Genomic DNA, 18,163 nt, shown 5'->3' on the forward strand with positions numbered 1-18,163 from the left:
CAGTATAAGCTTCAGGGGATTAAATCTTCCTAGTATAACTATGTCAGAGCAAATCATCCTTATCAACTAGCATTTGAAATCACCATGTTTGGTAAAACAAGTAATGTGTGTCAGAGTATATGTATAACAGCTTCAGATAACAGAAGTTTCAGGGTATAGGAAAGAGCAACAAATAGTACGGTGCTGTTTCCTTTCTCTACTGATTTTTGATTACTTTATTGGTGCCAGTTTATCTCTGTATTTTCTGATGCTTTTCATGCTCTTATATCAACCCATGTCTGGATTACACTTTGGTGTAATGTCCTTTCCTTCCCTTAAATTACGTCTGACTCTGGTTCAGCTTGTGAAATTCCTGTAACTCCCTTTTGTTCTTTGAGTGCAAAACTCTTAATCTTCTCCATTATTTGGTCTTTTCATTTTCTTGATGTTTCTAGAATGTTACTGATCTCAAAGAATGTCAATGTCGTCTTTCTACCTCCTGCTGTTCCCTCCTGCCCACATAGGCGTTTTCCCTTGTTTACTGCCTCATCTCTGGTCCTTTCTGTGGAGACTGTTACCTAAAACACTATCTGCTCTGAATTTGGGTCAAAGAATCAGGTACTTCTGTGTTGTTTTGAGTTATTCCTGCTCTTATTTATTATTTATTTATTTAGCAATTGAATTTCCGACTGCCTTTCTAATGTTTTTATGGTGTGTATGCATTCAACTATACCTATTCCCTTCTCTGTCTGACTTTGAGTTGCAATTTTCTTCCATTCATAATTTCTCACCCATCACCCATATGGATAACCATCCAACTGTAGCTGCCCTGGTGCTGCTTCTCATTTGGACTATATACCATGTGCCAAACCAGCTACACATTTAGCTTGGTCTTCTCTCTGCACTATGTTAACAAAGTTCCTTTTCTTTGGTAACTGTCTCTCTTGGAATGGGACTTTGTAAAATTTCTGTTTTGTTGATCTTGATTTCCTTTATTCCTTTTTACTTTTTTTCTATCAGCTTATCAGTTCCCTTTAGGCCCTATTTTTTGTTCTCATACAGTTCCAAACCCTTCTGACATTCATGATCCTGGCTGACTCCCAGTATCCATTTTCTCAGTTCCTAATGCCATCTGCAATGCCTCGGAGATACTGCTGACTATCTCTGGTGAAAAACTTTTGATTCTGCTGACTTTCTGTATTTCTTAATCTCTGGGATTTCTGTCATCTGTTATGAATATTTTTGCTTGCAATTTTGCCAGTATTTCTGTATTTTTTGTTAGTCATACAGCCTTCCATTCAGTTTATCTATTACCCCATCTCTCCATGTGAATTTCTTAAAAGTCACAAACTAAGGTCAGAATTGAAGCTTACGGTTTGTTTACTGAAACAGACTTTTTAAGTTTTTGTTTTGTAGTCTTTGAACTTGTTCCAATTAACTTTTTCCTGCTCCTATCCACATTCTGCTCTTTTTAAAAATTTTTGTTTCTCTCCTTGAATTCCTTCCCTTGCACAAGAAACATGTCTGAGTCTCTTCATATTAAAAAAAATAATTCAGCACAAACCAACCCCTACTTCAGAGGTTTTTATTCACCAGATTAATGTCCTAACCCTTGCTCTCCTTAATGTTCTCCCACTCCTCACACCTCCCATTCATATGCTTTGTACACTTGTCTTAACTTCCTGTCTTCTAATGCCTTTCTAGAACTGCTCACTTCTGGTTTCTGTCTTTTGCACTGAAATTTTTGTCACTAATGTTCCACTTGACTTCTTCCTGGAGGAATTCCAGTCTAATCCTTTATTCTCCTCCACTCCATCTGTCATCTCTCTGTGATGCTATGTTATAGTCTTCACTAAATTTTGTTGTTCTTAGACATTTGTCATTTTGTCCTTGTTGATTGTTTCTCTTTACAGACTCAGTTTTTTATTGGGTGGGTCTTCCTTTCCGCCTTCTCTTTCTGTATGTAGGTGTGTGTTTAGATCTCTCAGGAATCCATCCTCAGCTCTGCATCCTCCTCCACACCTTATTTCAGATAATTTAGCCATGAGCATGATCTTTATGAAGGCACCATTTCTTTATTTTTTAGTGGTTTTCCCCCAGTCCAGTTAAACCCTGCTTAGCTCAGAAAATTTGCTTGGTCTTCAGTGGTCACCTGAATGTAATCATGTCAGAAACAATTTTTTCTTTTTCTTTCTTTTTCTTTACTGGTGTGCTCTTTTTGCTCTCTGTGGCTCAGAGCTGACAGTCCCTGTTTGCTCATGTAGCCGTAAATCAGATTGAGGTCTGGCTCACCTCAACACTGTGACTGTTATGATCTCATCTGTCTGGCTGACGTTAGTACTTACAGCTTTCCTTCACTTGATTACTGGTGTTAATATCATCTTTGCTTATCACTCTGCCTACATCACTTGCTATTTAAGGTCTATTTACTCATCTTCTCAGATACAAAATTCTTGTCTTTCTTTTAACAGCTTTGCAACTTGCTTTGTCCTTTCCTTTCCAAGAGAGAGATTTTACCACAAGGTTGAATCTTGTGTTTGCTCTACTGGTATAGTATCAGTTTTAATTTCCCAATTGCTATTCATCTTACAGTCATTAGTGAACTTTCTTTTACAGTGCCCAATCTTTGAAGATCCTCATCAAAACTCTTTCTGTAGGCTGTAAGTGAATGTTAATGACTTGGCAGATATGCTAGTTGTGTTCATCTTATTACACTTAGGTTGCTAAGTAGCCCTTAACTCATGGCTATTTATTGTTTGTATTCCTGTAGGCTGTTACACCTCCTTTAAGTGGTCTAGTTATTAAAATATTAATAAATTAAGTAATTTTTTGACAAGTATATGATGCATATATTTGTAGCACGTATGTTAATGGAGTCCATAGACATTTTTTCTCCACATATGCATAAACATATGTATTTAATAACAATGATAGTCAAAGATAAAGTAGGCAGAACTTGCAGGTCTGAGCAAGAAGGCTTGTACGAGTAAATACAGATCAGCAGATTATTATTATTTTTTAATACCTACTTTAAAATTGTTCTTGAAGAGGAAAAGCCTTTTGCACTTGTTTAAAAGCCTTTGTTTAACAATGAAACAGCTTCCACGGGGAAGTAGTGGAGTCACTGTTCTTGGAAGTGTTCAAAAAACGAGTGAGTGTTCAAAAACTTCTTGTATATTTGAGTGGGTATGGAGTTATTAGGTCAGAGTTGGACTTGATGATCTTGGAGGTCTTTTACAACTGTAATAAGCCTGGTACAACTTACAAATCAAAGGTTGATCCAAATAGATTGTGGCATGTTTAAATTATAAGAATTTGCTTTTTGTCTTCTCCACAAAAGAATGCATCCTTTAATAAAAGGACATGGTGTTATCTTGACAAGGAAGGGTATGAAGGGCATCTGTTGGATATTATTTTTTGTGATCGTGCTTGTAACTGTTTTCACTAAAGAACAGTACAGTGAAATAGCAGTAATGATATATAACTCAAAAATTTCCTTATCTGTGATGTGCCAGTAAAACTTGCTATCTAGTAATTTCTGCAATTTTACTGAAATACTGATTACTGGGGTCATTTAGATAAATACCCTTCAAAGCTCTGTCTGTTGGACTTTGTGTCATTCCTTGCTGTTCTCTACATTTGCTTAGTGGTCTGTCAATTTAGTGGCATTATGAGAAAATTGACAATGAAAATAATAGCAGTCTTTTTTAAAAAATAAAACATATAGAAGCACTGATGAAAGATGTAATGCCGTGTTCATACCTAGTTTTTACTCTGTAGTAATACTTGTCCCTTTCCTTTCCAAAAGTTACATTCTGTAGTTTCGACATGAAGCACACTCTTAAAGTCATATCACTTGTTTTTTAACTTTTAGCTCATTTTTATTTTCGAGTGTCTCATGTAGTCTAGGACAACCAGATGTTTTTGTCCATCACATGGAAGTGACGATTTTAAAGCTTCCAGATTACAACAGATGAGCAATGTGTACAAGTTTAATTCTTACATCCCTGAGAGGTAGGAAGACGAGTTGAATTACTATTTAATTCATATTTACCTTCGGTTCTTTGCCAGCACATTTCAAATTCCTGACTATATATCTTGTGCTGTCTAAAGTTGTAAGCTATACAAACCCCTCCATATGTAGTCCACTGTCATGATCATTTCCCCAATATATTTTGAATGAGTCTTCAGTATGAAAATTTTCCTTAGACTACAGTGTTCCATTGCCTGGGCAGAAATGATGCACAAGTGACTTGGCATTTGAAATCTGTTTATTTGTCCTGTTATTTTTCAGAATACATTATCAATTTCAGTATCTCACTTATTTCTCTTCTGCCTTCCCCTTCCCTGTCCTAACTGCTTCTGTACTCTTTCCTGTTTTTCTTAATGACTGTGTGAATTAACTAGGCTACCTGAGCTTTCAGATAGCTGATAGTATTGTAAATGGCTTGGAGGATCTAATTATTTTTTATCTTCTTGTAAACAGGAGGGCTTCTAACTCTTTTCTTTAGCATTACCCTTCCTGGTCACCATGGCTTACTGATGATCTGAGACACATGAAGAAGGAGAGCAAAGATAATCAGAATATCGTTGTCTAACTATGAGTTGAAAAGTTTCTCGTTTCCTATGCTCTGACTGTATAGACAGTGCAAAAGGTCTCTTCATTTCCATGGTGGCAGCTGTTCATTTGCATGCAGTAGAACATTTCTCAGTGATACAGATCTGTGTTTTTCAGTCACATCAATTACAGTTGCCTTGATAAAAAATTCACTCATGACAACAAAATCACATAGATCAACCTGAATCTTTGGACAGCAGAAATACTGGGTCATTAGATTTTCTACTGAAGTTACTCCCTGAATCTACAGATGACTTTGGAACTCTTTAGATTAAACCCTACATTTGCATTTATAGGTTTTGATCAGGAAGACCTGTCAGTTTTATTCAAGGAACCTATTTACCAGTTTCAGTTTAAAAAAAGCCAAACAAAACCAGAAACTTCTTTTCTGTTCTGGAGGACAATAGGTCATATAGAAGTCAACTCTGAAGGATCACAAGGAATCCAATTTAATCTTTAATTTTTTCCTGAACATGAATGAAAAAATGGCCATACTATTTTTTAACACCACAGTTAGATTTGGTTCAGCCAGGCTATGTGGCTGGAAGGGCAACGTCACCAGTGTTGGTAAGCTTCTGTGGAAGGTCAGCATGAGAAACCTTCCTGCTGCTTTCATCAGTCCTTATACTGCGTTTGAAGAAAGTGTTTGTCAAATACAATTGAAAATGGATTGAGAAGCAGAAGAATTGCTGAACATTATATTGATGTTTCAGAGGGAGTGATTTAGTTTGTTATTGATCTCACTGGCTTATGATGTCAAAAAAAAAAGTGGTTTTGAAATGTGGTTGGCATATATTTGCATCTAAAAGATGCAGTGGCCAAACAATATAATTTTGTGGCTGGCTGTAAAGGAAGAGGAAAATTCCTCTCTCCTGTGTTGTAGTTGTCAAAATGGGTTCTGATAAGTTGGTCATGACCCTTTTTCTTCTTTCCACTCACAATTTCCACATGAGTAGCTGCTTCAAGAAGACTGTCTTCCCCTGACCCTATTTTGAGGTAAAAAAATCCGAAAACGTCATAATTTCTGAGGCTGAAAGGAGACTCCTTAAGATAGGAAGTGTATCCAGCTTTAAACCAAATACATCTTACTGCTGATTAAGAAACTAACCATTACATACTTTTTCCCCCCTAAAATCCTATTGCGTAGTGGGCTAAAGTCTGCGTGTTCAGGTTCTAACTGCACCTAAACAGGGCTGTTATCTTGGATCTGTCCTCTCCTGGCACTGGGACAAGAGAGGCCAGACAAGCTAAAATTAAATCTCATTTGAGCTTTGGATAAAGTCTTCACATCCATCTTCTTGCTGTTAGACTTCTCTGTAGTAGTTGGCGTAGCCATGGCTATGAAGTGAGAAAAGAGGATTTCAGGGACTGCACTAGAATGACACAAGACATTGAAATAATAACCACAGAGGAGAAAATAACCATCTATGCTCTTCTTCCCTCTAGAACTTTTAAGTATTTCACAGTGTAGTTAAAATATGAAGTAAAAGGAATAAAATCTCAGTCATACACATATTACCCTACTTCTACATCTACATAGCAGCAAGGAGTACTGTCTTCTATTTATTCAGACATCTGGCTGAAACTAGCAATTGAATAAAGATTAGCTTGCAAATCTGGCAGAAGTGATAGGATAGAAGGAAAGGCAGAAGTTTTGAGACACTGAACATTACTGAAAATATTCAAAGAGACACAATAACCTAAGTGCCTTGTTCAGGTTTTGTAAGGCGTTTGCATCACTTAGGCAGTCCTGATAATTTTACTCCAAGACATACCAAATATTGTAAGCTCAGCTGCAAATAATTGTAGGTGCTTTAAAACACGTACCAGAATCTAGAAAGAATTTAACAGTTCATTATTTGATGATTATATCCAGTGCTCTAACAGGTTTATCAAGCATTTTAAGTGGGAATGTTTTTTGGTCTCTGTTCTATTGCAATTGTTCCCATCCCTCGACACCCCCACCCTGTCAGACAAAGTGGGGCAGCTGGCCACTGCAAGAAGTTAAGCTACTATTTTGCCTTGATTTTTTTGTTTAATATTTTCAAATAGAAATGTTGTCTTCAGTTGAATATGCATGTGGAGAATAGATAAAGAGTGTATCATGTTTGCCTTGCAAGTGGAAGGAATTCTACCTAAAATGGCTTTCCTAAGAAATAAAGTTCCATATCAAATATGGAGGAAATAGTTTTGTGAGCATTGATTTATGAGCCAGTTTATAGCTGCTGTATTGTGCATAATGATATATAACAAGCACAGGATGCTTCAATGCAGATAAGCACAGGAATTACAAATATTACTGAGATTTAGATCTGTGTAAAACTGCCTTTTTTTCTGCCTGTTTTTTTGTTTTATTTGTTACAACACTTTGTGCTTAGATTTAATGTCTGAAATTATTATCTGTGTTTGTATGTTACAGAAATTGCATTATAGCATTAAATATGTGCTCAGTCTCAGGCCAGTAGCAAATCAGTTCTTTGAAGCCAGTGCTGATTAGTGCAATTTTTAGCAGCATTGCAGAACATGAAATTTCATTATTGAGTCATGCTAAACATTATCTTGGCTTTTGCTATAAAAATAGAAAAGAGGAAAAAAGACAGAGAAGGATGCTTTTATGCATATGACATGCAGCCCTGGGGAAGATGCAAATCTGGGATGAAAACTAATTGCTTTTTACTTTGTGGAGCAGAACTGACCAAAAGGAAAACTGTGCTTTATGTTAACCAGTAGTGATTACTCCAGAAAGCTGCCATAAAAGCAGTACCATTAAAAGGACACTTAAAAAAATGATCCTTCAGACCTTACAGAAAAGACCTTACTGCATTATAAATGTGTTTTCATGGGTCTTTTTTTATAGGTAGATAGAGGGGAAAAGGATGATATAATTTAGCTAGTGGAATGGAAAAGCAATTATATTTTATCCGAAAGATAAAATGCATTGTACTTTCCACCTCAGAAGATTGCTAAATATGGTTATATGTAATATAAGCAATTAGACATGATAATATTAAAAAAAGGGTTTTTTTTAATCCCTGTATGCTTGTCTTCAGAAAGAGAAAAGAATTGTAGCATCTAAATGATGGGCATACACATTATGCATTAAATCAGTTTTGTGTGAGCCTGTCTGCTCAAGGACAGTTTAAAGGACAAGACTGAACATGGCAGTCACCAGTGATTTTCCTCCTACAACAGGAAGGCAGGCATCTACATATAACAGTTTTTTTAGCCATTTAGGTTAATTATCTCTGCAAAATATTTCCAATACGCACTTGATAGCTCTTGAGTTCAAATAACTTAATATTCCATATCTTTAGTAATGCCATCTTTATGGAATGTTAAGCAGAGCTCAAACAAAATGACCTTAAAAATACAAATACCGTGTAATGGATCTGTAAAATGAGTACAACACAAATCAGTAATGTTGGAACTGAGAAGGTAGTTGTGTGTGGTATCTGCAAAAATATTTAGTATTTCATTACAGGCCATTGGAAAGGTAAATACACAAGTTTTATAACACTAACATTATGAAAATATGTATAAATCAAAATGAACATGTTAGAGTTCCGTCTTTTAAGCATATGTAATTATTATTGATAATATAAAACAAATGAAATAGTTATATGTTTGACATGGTTTAAACCCAGCCAGCAACCAAGCCCCACGCAGCTGCTTGCTCACTCCCACACCAGTGAGATGGGGGAGAAAACAAGAAGGGTAAAAGTGAGAGAACTCATGGATTGATGTACAGACAATCAGTTAATAGGGAAAGCAGAAGCCACCCACACAAGCAAAACAAAACAAGGAATTCATTCCCTGCTTCCCCTGGGCAGGCAAGTGTTCAGCTGTCTCCAGGAGAGCAGGGTCCCATCACAGGTCATGGTGACTTGGGAAGACAAACGCCATCACTCCAGATGTCCTCCCCCTTTCCTTTTTTTCTACACGCTTCGCACACTGAAGGTGATGTTGCGTGGTCTGGAGGGTCCCTTTGGGCAGGGGTCACCTGTCCCAGCTGTGTCTCCTGGGCACCCCCAGCCCCTCTCCAGCGTGGCCGTACAAGGAGCAGGAAGAGCCTTGGCTCAGCAATAACAAAACATCTCTGTGTTATCAACCCCGTGTTCAGCACAAATCCAAACACAGCCCCCTACCAGCCACTGTGCAGAAAGTTAACTCTACCTCAGTAAAACCAGCACAACATTACTTTCATTACAACCAGATTTCTATCATTTATAGGAAGGCAGTATTTCATGTTTTGTGCTGACAGGTGTTCCTGAGTTCCAGATGGCATTTCAGAATTATGTAGGTTGTCTAATCATCAATAAGGGGCTTATATGGAGAAGCGATTAATGCCGTGATTATTTTCCTTATGAGTCAGCAGGTGTGTCATATGCATAATTTCTAGTGTGTGAAAAATCAAAATGGCTTCTGTTCTGTTATATATTTTACAGAAAGGGGCTGAAAAAAAGATTCTTTATGGTTATGTTAGTATGATTTATGATGTGACTATATTAAGAATGTAATTAAAAAGGGAGAGGATTTGACCAAGAGGCTTAAAAACTGTGGGGAAATAAAAGTGGAATATTAATGCTCTGTAGCTGACTTTTGCATTGTATTTCAAAGGGAAACTGTCATCCAGTTTATTGAAAACACTGAACAAATACCAGGACAGAAAATAAAAGTAGCCAGCTATGAAGAAAATTAGATAAAAAGAAGGATAAAAAAAAATTGTAGTTTTCCATTTAAAATAAAAATTTCTGTGTTACCCAGTTTTACTTGTCTGCTCAAAATATATTAGGTACAGATATTGTACTAATGGCTCAATCAGCCTACCAAGGGAAAGACAGTGAGACGTACTCTTTGCAAGTATTTAGTACTTCCCTGTTGTCCTAATTTCCTGTTTCCTAATGTATATTTATTGTTACATTAATATTTCATTTACTGTAGTGATCAACACAGATGATCTTTAGTAAATGTTTGCCCTGTATCCAGGTATTTTTTATGATGTATGCAAGTGTCTTTTAAGAGAATATATTGATTTTCTTCCTGTAGTAAATACATATAATACCTCTGTAGATAACTTCAAATTGAATATTGTCATCTGGACTTCCGTCTACCTTGTTGTCATCCAGAAGATGTGGAATATGTCCTAATTCTGTCATCTAAAAACGTACTGAAGTTCTACAAGAGTGTCTACGTTAGCACATATGTATTTAAAGAGGTGTGTCGTGTGCCTTTGTGCAGATCCACCTTTCAAAGTAGTTAATTTCCTTTTTCTCTCCACGCAGTCATCTACAATGTGATTAAAATATAGACAGTTTATAAGAGCTGTAACTAAAAGACAGAAAAACATCTGTCATAAAAGGATGCTTCTTAGCTTTTCTGAAAGTGTATTTTTTCATCGGGTAAGTTGTTCTGAGATGTGGAAGGGCAGCACACACTTCTGCGAGGTGGCAGGTTAAGGACCAACCTCTTTGCAACCCCTTATGAATTGTAGTTAGGGCTGTATCTTAGCTGAAGAGGGTCACTTTGGGAAGCTTTCCAGGAGGTCATTTTTATATTGCGATATCCTGATGTTTATTGGACTATCCTGGTTGGTGAGCTTTATCAATACATAGGTGGAAAGGGCATTTAAAGCATTTGGTTTTTGTTTCTAAGTCATAGGCCTTTTTATTCCTTCTGACAAATACACTTAATGTTCCTGGCAACAACTGTGGTCTCACTTTATACTCTGATAAGCAGGTTGTTTATCTAAGGGTTGTAAATCCATACTCCAGGACTCATGGTGACCTTCTTCCTTTGTGACTACTTGCCAAAAAGTAATGTCTTTCTAGGTGGTTTATTTACTTTTATTTTGTTCAACTTCAAATACACATTTTCAGTGCGATGTGGTTGCAATGTAAAGCATGCAGAAGATGACTCTACTGTCTGCTTTTCTGTACTTGCCACTGTATTTGAACTTGTAGTATGAAGAGGCAAATATAGTAACAACTGTATTTATAAGATTTTCATTAAATAGATTTTTTTCTGTGAAATATGTGCAGCTGCTGCTGCTGCTTGGTGAAGGTCATTTCTGCATTCATTTGGAAAATGTAGGAGGTGAAAAACATCATGGACTGAGTAGAGTTGCTGGGTCCTAGTCTCTAAGGAGCTTGTGGTTTCCATGTAAAAAGCTTTGGCCTTTTCTTGCTATTTTATCTCAGATATATTATTTCTTCTACTGTTCGTTTGCTGGTATTTTATTACTGTAGGGAAATAAATTTTAGATCAACTATTGTGTCATGACTATGTAAAACCATAAGATATTAACAAATACTATGAAAAGGAGAGTGACATGTAAGATTGTTTATGACATGTTTATTGCACTCTGATTATAGCTTCACTGAAATATAATTCCACTGGCTTCTCCAGCATCGCTCTTAGATTAGGGTGGCAGAAAAAAACCCCAGTACATTTATGTATCTTTGTCGCAGTTGTGCAATGTAAAATTATTGCAAGGTGTTAATATATATTGGTTTGGTGTAAAAGAAGAGCAAGTTTATGCCTTAATATTTTTTATCAATTTGTTATTTCCTATCATCTATTCACCTGGGTAAAATTTCTTGAACTGAATGACTTGGCACTTCTGTAGTGCCTTACAGCTCTGAAATGCTGTGTGAAGATATATTTTGGCACAGAGCAGCCCAGTGAGTAAGGTAGATGAGTAAGTATTATTATCCCTATTTTACAGATGGGGAAGCTGAGGCACAGAGATTAAGTGACTTTTCCAAGGCCTCACAGCAAGTCAGTGGCAGATCCAGGATTAGCACTCGGGGACTTCCTGGATCCCTCTTCTGTGCGTTAAGCAGTAGACCACACTGGACTCAGCAAGCAACTCATTGCAATAATGGACAGTTCCAAGGACTTGCACATGGTCAGTGTGTCCACACATTTGTTTGCAGACTGCTGCAGTGTGTCTGTATGGTTTCACTGTTCCAATCCTTGCAGTTTGTGCCGTATGTACACTTTTGTTCCTTCATCATCTTCAAATGGGGTAAAAGCAATAGTGGTAGAATTCTGACATAAATGTGGTGTGGCAGTGAAGAGCATTTAGTTTTCATGCCTTATTCTGAATCTGCTGAAACAGATTAGCCAAATTGCAGTGGACTAATGGCTTTGAAGATGGAGTGTGGAGTTTGGTTGGCGTGAATTCTGTCTTCCATGACTGTATTATGGTTAGTCTTGCCTATACTTTCAGTTTCAAACTCTCATTTATTGCAGCACTTAAAAATAATGAGTTCGTAGTTTTCCTGAAATTGTAATAAAAAGCAGAGCATTACTAATTGAAATTAGGTTTCCAGTCTCTTATTATCCAGGGGAAAGTGGAGTGGGATCTGTTTTTACTTGTGTTGCAGTAGTCCTCACCGCCCAATGAGTTTAAGCACTAAACTACAAGTGAACCTTTGTCTCACCTCTCCCCTCCTCTGAGGGGGCAGTACAGGAATCACAGAAATTACTTGTAGAGTAAATGCAGTATAACTCGTACTGGTAAAGGCGAGGTGGCTTTCATGCTGCTCCCTGGGAAGTCAGCCTGTTTAGTGCGAGGCCTGTTTAATTGGACTTTGCTCAGAGTTTGACAAGTGAATTGCTAATAACACAGTGCTCCCAATTAAGCTGTTTTTCCCTGTAATATTAATGGAATAAACCCACTTCTGAGAATGAGGCAGGGCTGAGACTTGCTGTGATATTACAGGAAGAGGAGGCAGAGAAGTAAAAGACTGCCAGAAGCTGTAAATTGAACACATGGGAAAGGAGAAGTCAAAGTGTATGAGCATATTTTGATAAATATTAATGAATTAATTTGTATTTAATTTACTTAGATAATCTGTAAAGGCTTTAAACTGTCCTGCAATTTAGTATTTTCCCCACTGTAAATTTTCCCTGACATCGCTTCCATTCTGATGCGAACATCTTATTCTAGAATAGCGTTATTTATCATATGGCTCTAATACTTGGCCTTTGACATCCTGCCTAATCACTCACCCAGGGGCATGGCATTGTTATGTCTTACTGCTTTAAAATAATGGATTCGTTTTAGTAAAATGATCAAATGGTTTGTGCAAATTTATATTTTCTTGGTACATCTTAATGGGTTATTATCTAATTCTAAATTATTAAAAGACAAAACACTTTCAATAGAAGCCCATTTCTTATTGTCATATCTTAGTTATGTACTGTTATCTGAGGGAAAGCTCTAATAAAGACGTTTTAACACTTGGTCTTTCTTTCTTTAACAGCCCAGATGCTTGGTGCTGACACATTCATAGTTTTTTTTTTTTTTTCTATGTAAGATAGCTACAGCATGACAGCTATTTTTAAAAAAGAAAGGAGCCTGAAACAAAAACTCACATCCAGAATGCACCACATCCAGCTATATAAGTGAATCTTTTTGCCTGATCTTTAAAGACAGGTGCTCAAAGACTTTACTTTCTTATTGTATTTCATTGTGTTCTATAAGTAGGTGTATGTTTATCATGTAACACTGGTATTTAAATCCCCTTGCTTCAGACTTGCATTAAGATACCAATTTTACATATTGCAATCCAGTAGTTCTAGTTCTAATATCACTTACTAAAACCCCTCTGCTAATGACAAGTAAATATATTAATTGATACTTTTGCATAATGCATCATTTTTCATAACCATTTAATGGAAACCACTCTTTCATGTTGTGAAATATAGACTGTATTTAACAGCTGGATTTTTTCACAAGTGATGTCAAACTTGTAATGAACCAAATACTCATTTTAGCATAGCATCTAGTGTCTTGTTGCTGAACCCCCAGAAGATTTTTCTTCATAGGGAAATGAGTTGGTTTTCTTTTCTTCATGTCAGAAATGACAAAATGACTAACTTCTGTACCTAACCTAGCCTGAGTACAATACACTAATTGATCCCATACTACATTTGCAGTGCAGTAGAGACTACAGTTAAAATGCATGTATGACTACAGGGTAAAATTAAACATAAAATAAATGTTCCTGAGGAAGAACAGCTTTTCTGTTTTCTGCCTATTAGTGTGCGCTGCCTGCCTTTATACTAAATTCAGCTTGGTTTTTGAAAAGAACAGCAAAGGCTTTGCAATTCACCAGTAAATTAAGCCATATTTTCATGGTCTTAGTTTTATTTCTTATCATATTGTCACTGAGTATTGTTGTCTAGCTTTGCCAAAATATAAGGAGTCTTAATAATAATAATTAGGGAATTCTGCATGTAGCTCAAGATCCTGGTCTAAAGACAAAATACATGTGCATCCCCTTTCTTAAGGTGTATGAGAACAGAGCTGCCTTGATCAGACATTTCTTCTATCATCTCTTTCATAGTCCTATTGCCTCAGGTTTTTCTTGGTTTCTGGTAACCAGTGTTTAGTCATCATGTTGCAGGTTTTACCAGGAGAAGCTGAGAAGTTTTGCATGTCAAAGTTAGCTGTAATCATACCTCACTAAAAACTGATGCATAAAAATTAGATTTAATAAGTAAAATTAAATTACTAATCCCCTTTTTGTTCTTGAGTAGGAAAAGTTAATAATTAAATATTAAAAACATCTTTGTTTTATAGTACTGTACAATCTTGCAATTTCCAAATGAAAAGTAGCTTATCTGTCCTTTTTTTCTGTTCTGTAGAGAAATGATGAAGAGGCTGTTGTTGATAGAGGTGGAACTCGCTCCATTCTCAAGACACATTTTGAAAAGGAAGATCTAGAAGGTGAGGGATAATTTTTCTGTTCTTTATGTTGTCATTTTCTTCTGAAATGTAATTCCAATATGTAAATTACTGGTTTGAGCAGGGTTGCAAAGAGACAAGAGAGTAGAATCTCATAATTTATTTTAGAAAGAGAAATACTGTTTTCTTCTCACAGCAGTATCCAGAAACAGATGATGGTGGAAGGAGTTTGCTAGTTATTGGTGATCTATGGTAAAGTCCTGTGACTATGCATGTGTGACTTTAGATAAGTCTTTTAAGCTTTCAAATATGCAAATGCAAGCAGGACTGCTGATTTAGTACTTAAAAAGGCTTCTACATTTGTGTTACACTCCTCACATGGTTGCCTAGCCCCATCTTCAGCTGAACAAGAGCCTTCTGGAATGTCAGAGATTGGATACCCACTGATACCCACTGCAGAAACCACCTAACTTGACCATGTAGAAGAAAATGAGAAGTTGTGAGAACTGTTTAGATATTGGTCAAATGAATGAGTTGCATTTCTGTTTGTTTAATGTATCCCAAACTTTGGTTACTACTGTACTACTTGAACTCTTGTATTGAGCTGTGTGAGCACCCAAGCCATAGTTATGATAAAAATGTGTTTCTGTTGCACGTATGATGTCTCTTTCCTGAGACTGGAACTGGCTGATTTTGTTAGCTTCTTGTAGTGGGACATGGAGGCTCCTGTCTTCGTCACACAGATCCACACGAACTATCCCAAAAGAAATTCTAAGATCAACGTGCTGCACCTGAAAAGTTCCCTGCTTCAGGTCTAGAGCAAAGTGTCTCCACCTGTGCAGGAACTTGAGCTTTCTAAATGTCTACCACTGATTACGCCACAATATTTTTCCTTTTTTTTTCTCTGTCTGTATGAACTTTGTATTCTCTGATACATGTTGGCCATATGGATGATTTCACTGAAATACCAATGTCACACAGCAACTCTCTGTTACTGCTTCCTTCAGCAGCGCCTCCCTCAAAAAGCAGATGTAGCTGCATTTGAGAGGGGCCTGGCTGTGTCTGTGTGAGGTTGTCTCTCCCAGAAGGATGTTAGCTGCTGTGCAGTGGGGTGTGTATGATGTAGGTAGCTCTCTACTCAATCTGGGGGAAGTCTGGGTGTGTGCAAGGACAGATCTCAGGTAAGATGTTCCAGGGTGGCATTTAGAGTTTTGGTGTCTTCAGGGGTAAGAGTACCACTGGGTCAGGCTGGCAATGACAGTTTAGTCATTAGTTTGTGACTTAGGCACAAACCCTTCTATTTTGAATCTCACTTTTAATCAGTGGTTTTTCAGTCCCTTGATCACCTCCTTGATCAAAGAGAAATCACTGTATCTGAGTCCTTAGAGAAACACCCAATAGAAGAGTGGGAGCTCCCTGTCTCCCTTTCTCCATGGTACTGACTCAAAGAGCCTTTGTGGGGTGAGTCTACCCACAAAAATATCATTTTACTGAGTCATTTTATTGGTGATGGTGAGGTGGCTTTTTAAAAATGGACAGCTTTCTGGGGAATGACATCTTGAAGCTCAGTCACATGAGTAGACTCAAGCATTAAGGTTGTCAGAATTACTGTGATGTTCCACATGTGACTACATGGAACATAATTTAAGAACGGTATTTAATTTTTTCCCCTACCATCCTACCTGCGTAGGGTTGCTCCTGTGAAATATCCGTGAAAATATTATTTCAAAGATCTTAGGATATTATCAACAGAAATTGGAACATGGCAGTGACACTCCCACAATCTTTCCATCAACTTAAATTGAATTACATTTTGAATGTTGAAAAATTCTGCAGTTAGCAAATAAATCTGCCTTTATTAGAAATAAAATCTTTGTTTCATAATGTTCTAAGAAAACAATTTTTTCAGTGTAGAATCAATCCTTCATAATGTGGTTAACTTTCTTAGAAAAATTTTATGCTCACTCCAAGTTCAGATCAGTTTGTCTTTAAATACATAATCACTACCTTCAAACATACCAAGTGACATAATAAGTTTTGAAGAGATTGCAGATTTTAATATCCACTTGCTGTTAATAGCATGTCCATTTATTTTGAAGTACATCTAGGCACTCCTCCTCCTGGAAACAGTGAATGTGACTCACAAATGTCTGTCTTATTCACTGTACATTGTGTTGGGTTCTGCTGAAAAATGTACCTTTTTCCTAATGACATAACAACTATGAAATATGAAATTAAATAATCAGGTGCTAATTGCATACCTTAGAAAAATAATATTATCTGACTATTAATATGTATTATGCAATCAGCTTTTTGACAGACATTTAATTGGGTTTATGTTTTAAAAATGTAAATAGCTAGTTACTGAATATTCTAGGGAAGACTAGCTTTGCCAGGGCGTAAGTTTTAATGGCACCATGTCAGCAACATTTCAAAAGTTGTAATTCATATGAAGAACTACAGGTTTAAATCTGAATATCACTATTCAATTTCTTCTTATTAAATCTTATAATTGTAAGTATTTAGTCTTTTTTTTTTTTTTTAATTTTACACTGTCAACATTCAAACTTCAGAAATACTGATTTAAATGTGTACTAAAATTTCCATCTGAAATTTCAAAGCCTAGCAAATATTTGGACTTGTATATTTTAGGCAGTCCTTGTGCAAGTACATTAGTTGAAAGCATGAAGTTACAGTGATTAATCCTGCCTCAAAGAACAGATACAAGAATAGATTTTTGCCTCAGTCTCGCTAGATCAGTGTTTCCTTTCCCTGAGTAGTATAAAAGTTTGGGAACATACGACAGGAGCTGCAGTACTTATGGGAACCAAAGAGATGTGGTGCTGATCTTAGTGCCAGTAATGATACTTGCAGTAAGTACTTCAAATTGTATCTTTTTACTTAAGTTTTGTAGGGCTTCAGAGGTGAATTGTTTGCAGAGCTTTGGCATTCAGATTTTCAGCATGATTTATTTTTCCACGTAATTAATTTTTTGTGAGTTTTAAGGTCAGGATCAGTCACCAATATTGATTACATCATTTTACTGTTGCATTAATGGAGGGACCAAGAAAGCATTTCCAAAAACAAAAAAAGATTGTCTTCCCTGGTTATAATCACCTGTTTTGCACGTTATCTTTCACCATGTGTCCAGACAAAAATCCTACTGAAATAAATATGCTGTCATTTTTATCAGTGGTGGAATTCCTAAATGAGAATTGGCCACTGATTCTGGACACTCAAGTATTTAATTGCAAAAGGACGGGTTGTTGATGTACCTGTACTGAGGGCAGCTAGGCAAGTTTTCATGGACAGATGTGCACATCAGCAGTTGCCCTCAGCTTATTCTCTGGGGCTGTCCCTGGCTAGCTGCCTTTGCTTCAATACATGGTCAGTAAGAACAGTTTTCTGATCAAATGGATAGATCTACTGTTTATCTCATAGGCCAAAACCACTTGGATTGCTCTGTGCTGGAGATCTCAGACTCTCTCTGGTCACATGCTGAGTCTTTCGGACTGTGTAGACATGCAAGGGGGTTGACATTAACTACACTCTGGCCAGGATCTTTTCCTTAGCCCACCGTGTTAGCTGAGAGGGAAGGTGACCGCTCCGCGGCTGTGCTCGCTGGAGGGGGCCAGCTGCAGAGAGAGGGTTTTTGTGAGAATATTTCAGAACTGCTGTCGGTATTACTGTGGCCTGCTTTGAGAAGCAGCTTCAAGAGGGAGATGGATGGAGATCAGATTGTTAGGTGAAGGTCCAAGCAAGAGTCAGGGATGAATTCTGGCTCTGTTGGAGAAAATTGCAAAATGATCCTTGATTCAGGGAAGTCAAGATTTTGCTTAAGCTTTTTTTCATTCATTCAATCTGCCTAA

At 36.9% G+C, this 18,163-nt stretch overlaps 1 protein-coding gene across 7 annotated transcripts in view; it reads left to right on the forward strand.

The window, feature by feature from the left end:
* Positions 1–18,163, forward strand: part of SLC4A10 (solute carrier family 4 member 10) — a 149,825-nt gene that overhangs the window by 41,416 nt on the left and 90,246 nt on the right. For 6 of the 7 annotated variants that reach the window (XM_040069219.2, XM_040069217.2, XM_040069218.2 and 3 more), the window contains exon 2: positions 14,255–14,336. In XM_040069219.2, the coding sequence (XP_039925153.1) occupies positions 14,255–14,336 (82 nt within the window). Of the gene's footprint in view, positions 1–11,321; positions 11,505–14,254; positions 14,337–18,163 lie in introns of all 7 variants that reach the window. The other variant, XM_040069220.2, reaches the window with a different exon arrangement.

The sequence above is a fragment of the Hirundo rustica genome, chromosome 7, assembly GCF_015227805.2.
Source record: "Hirundo rustica isolate bHirRus1 chromosome 7, bHirRus1.pri.v3, whole genome shotgun sequence".
Lineage (NCBI taxonomy): Eukaryota > Metazoa > Chordata > Aves > Passeriformes > Hirundinidae > Hirundo > Hirundo rustica.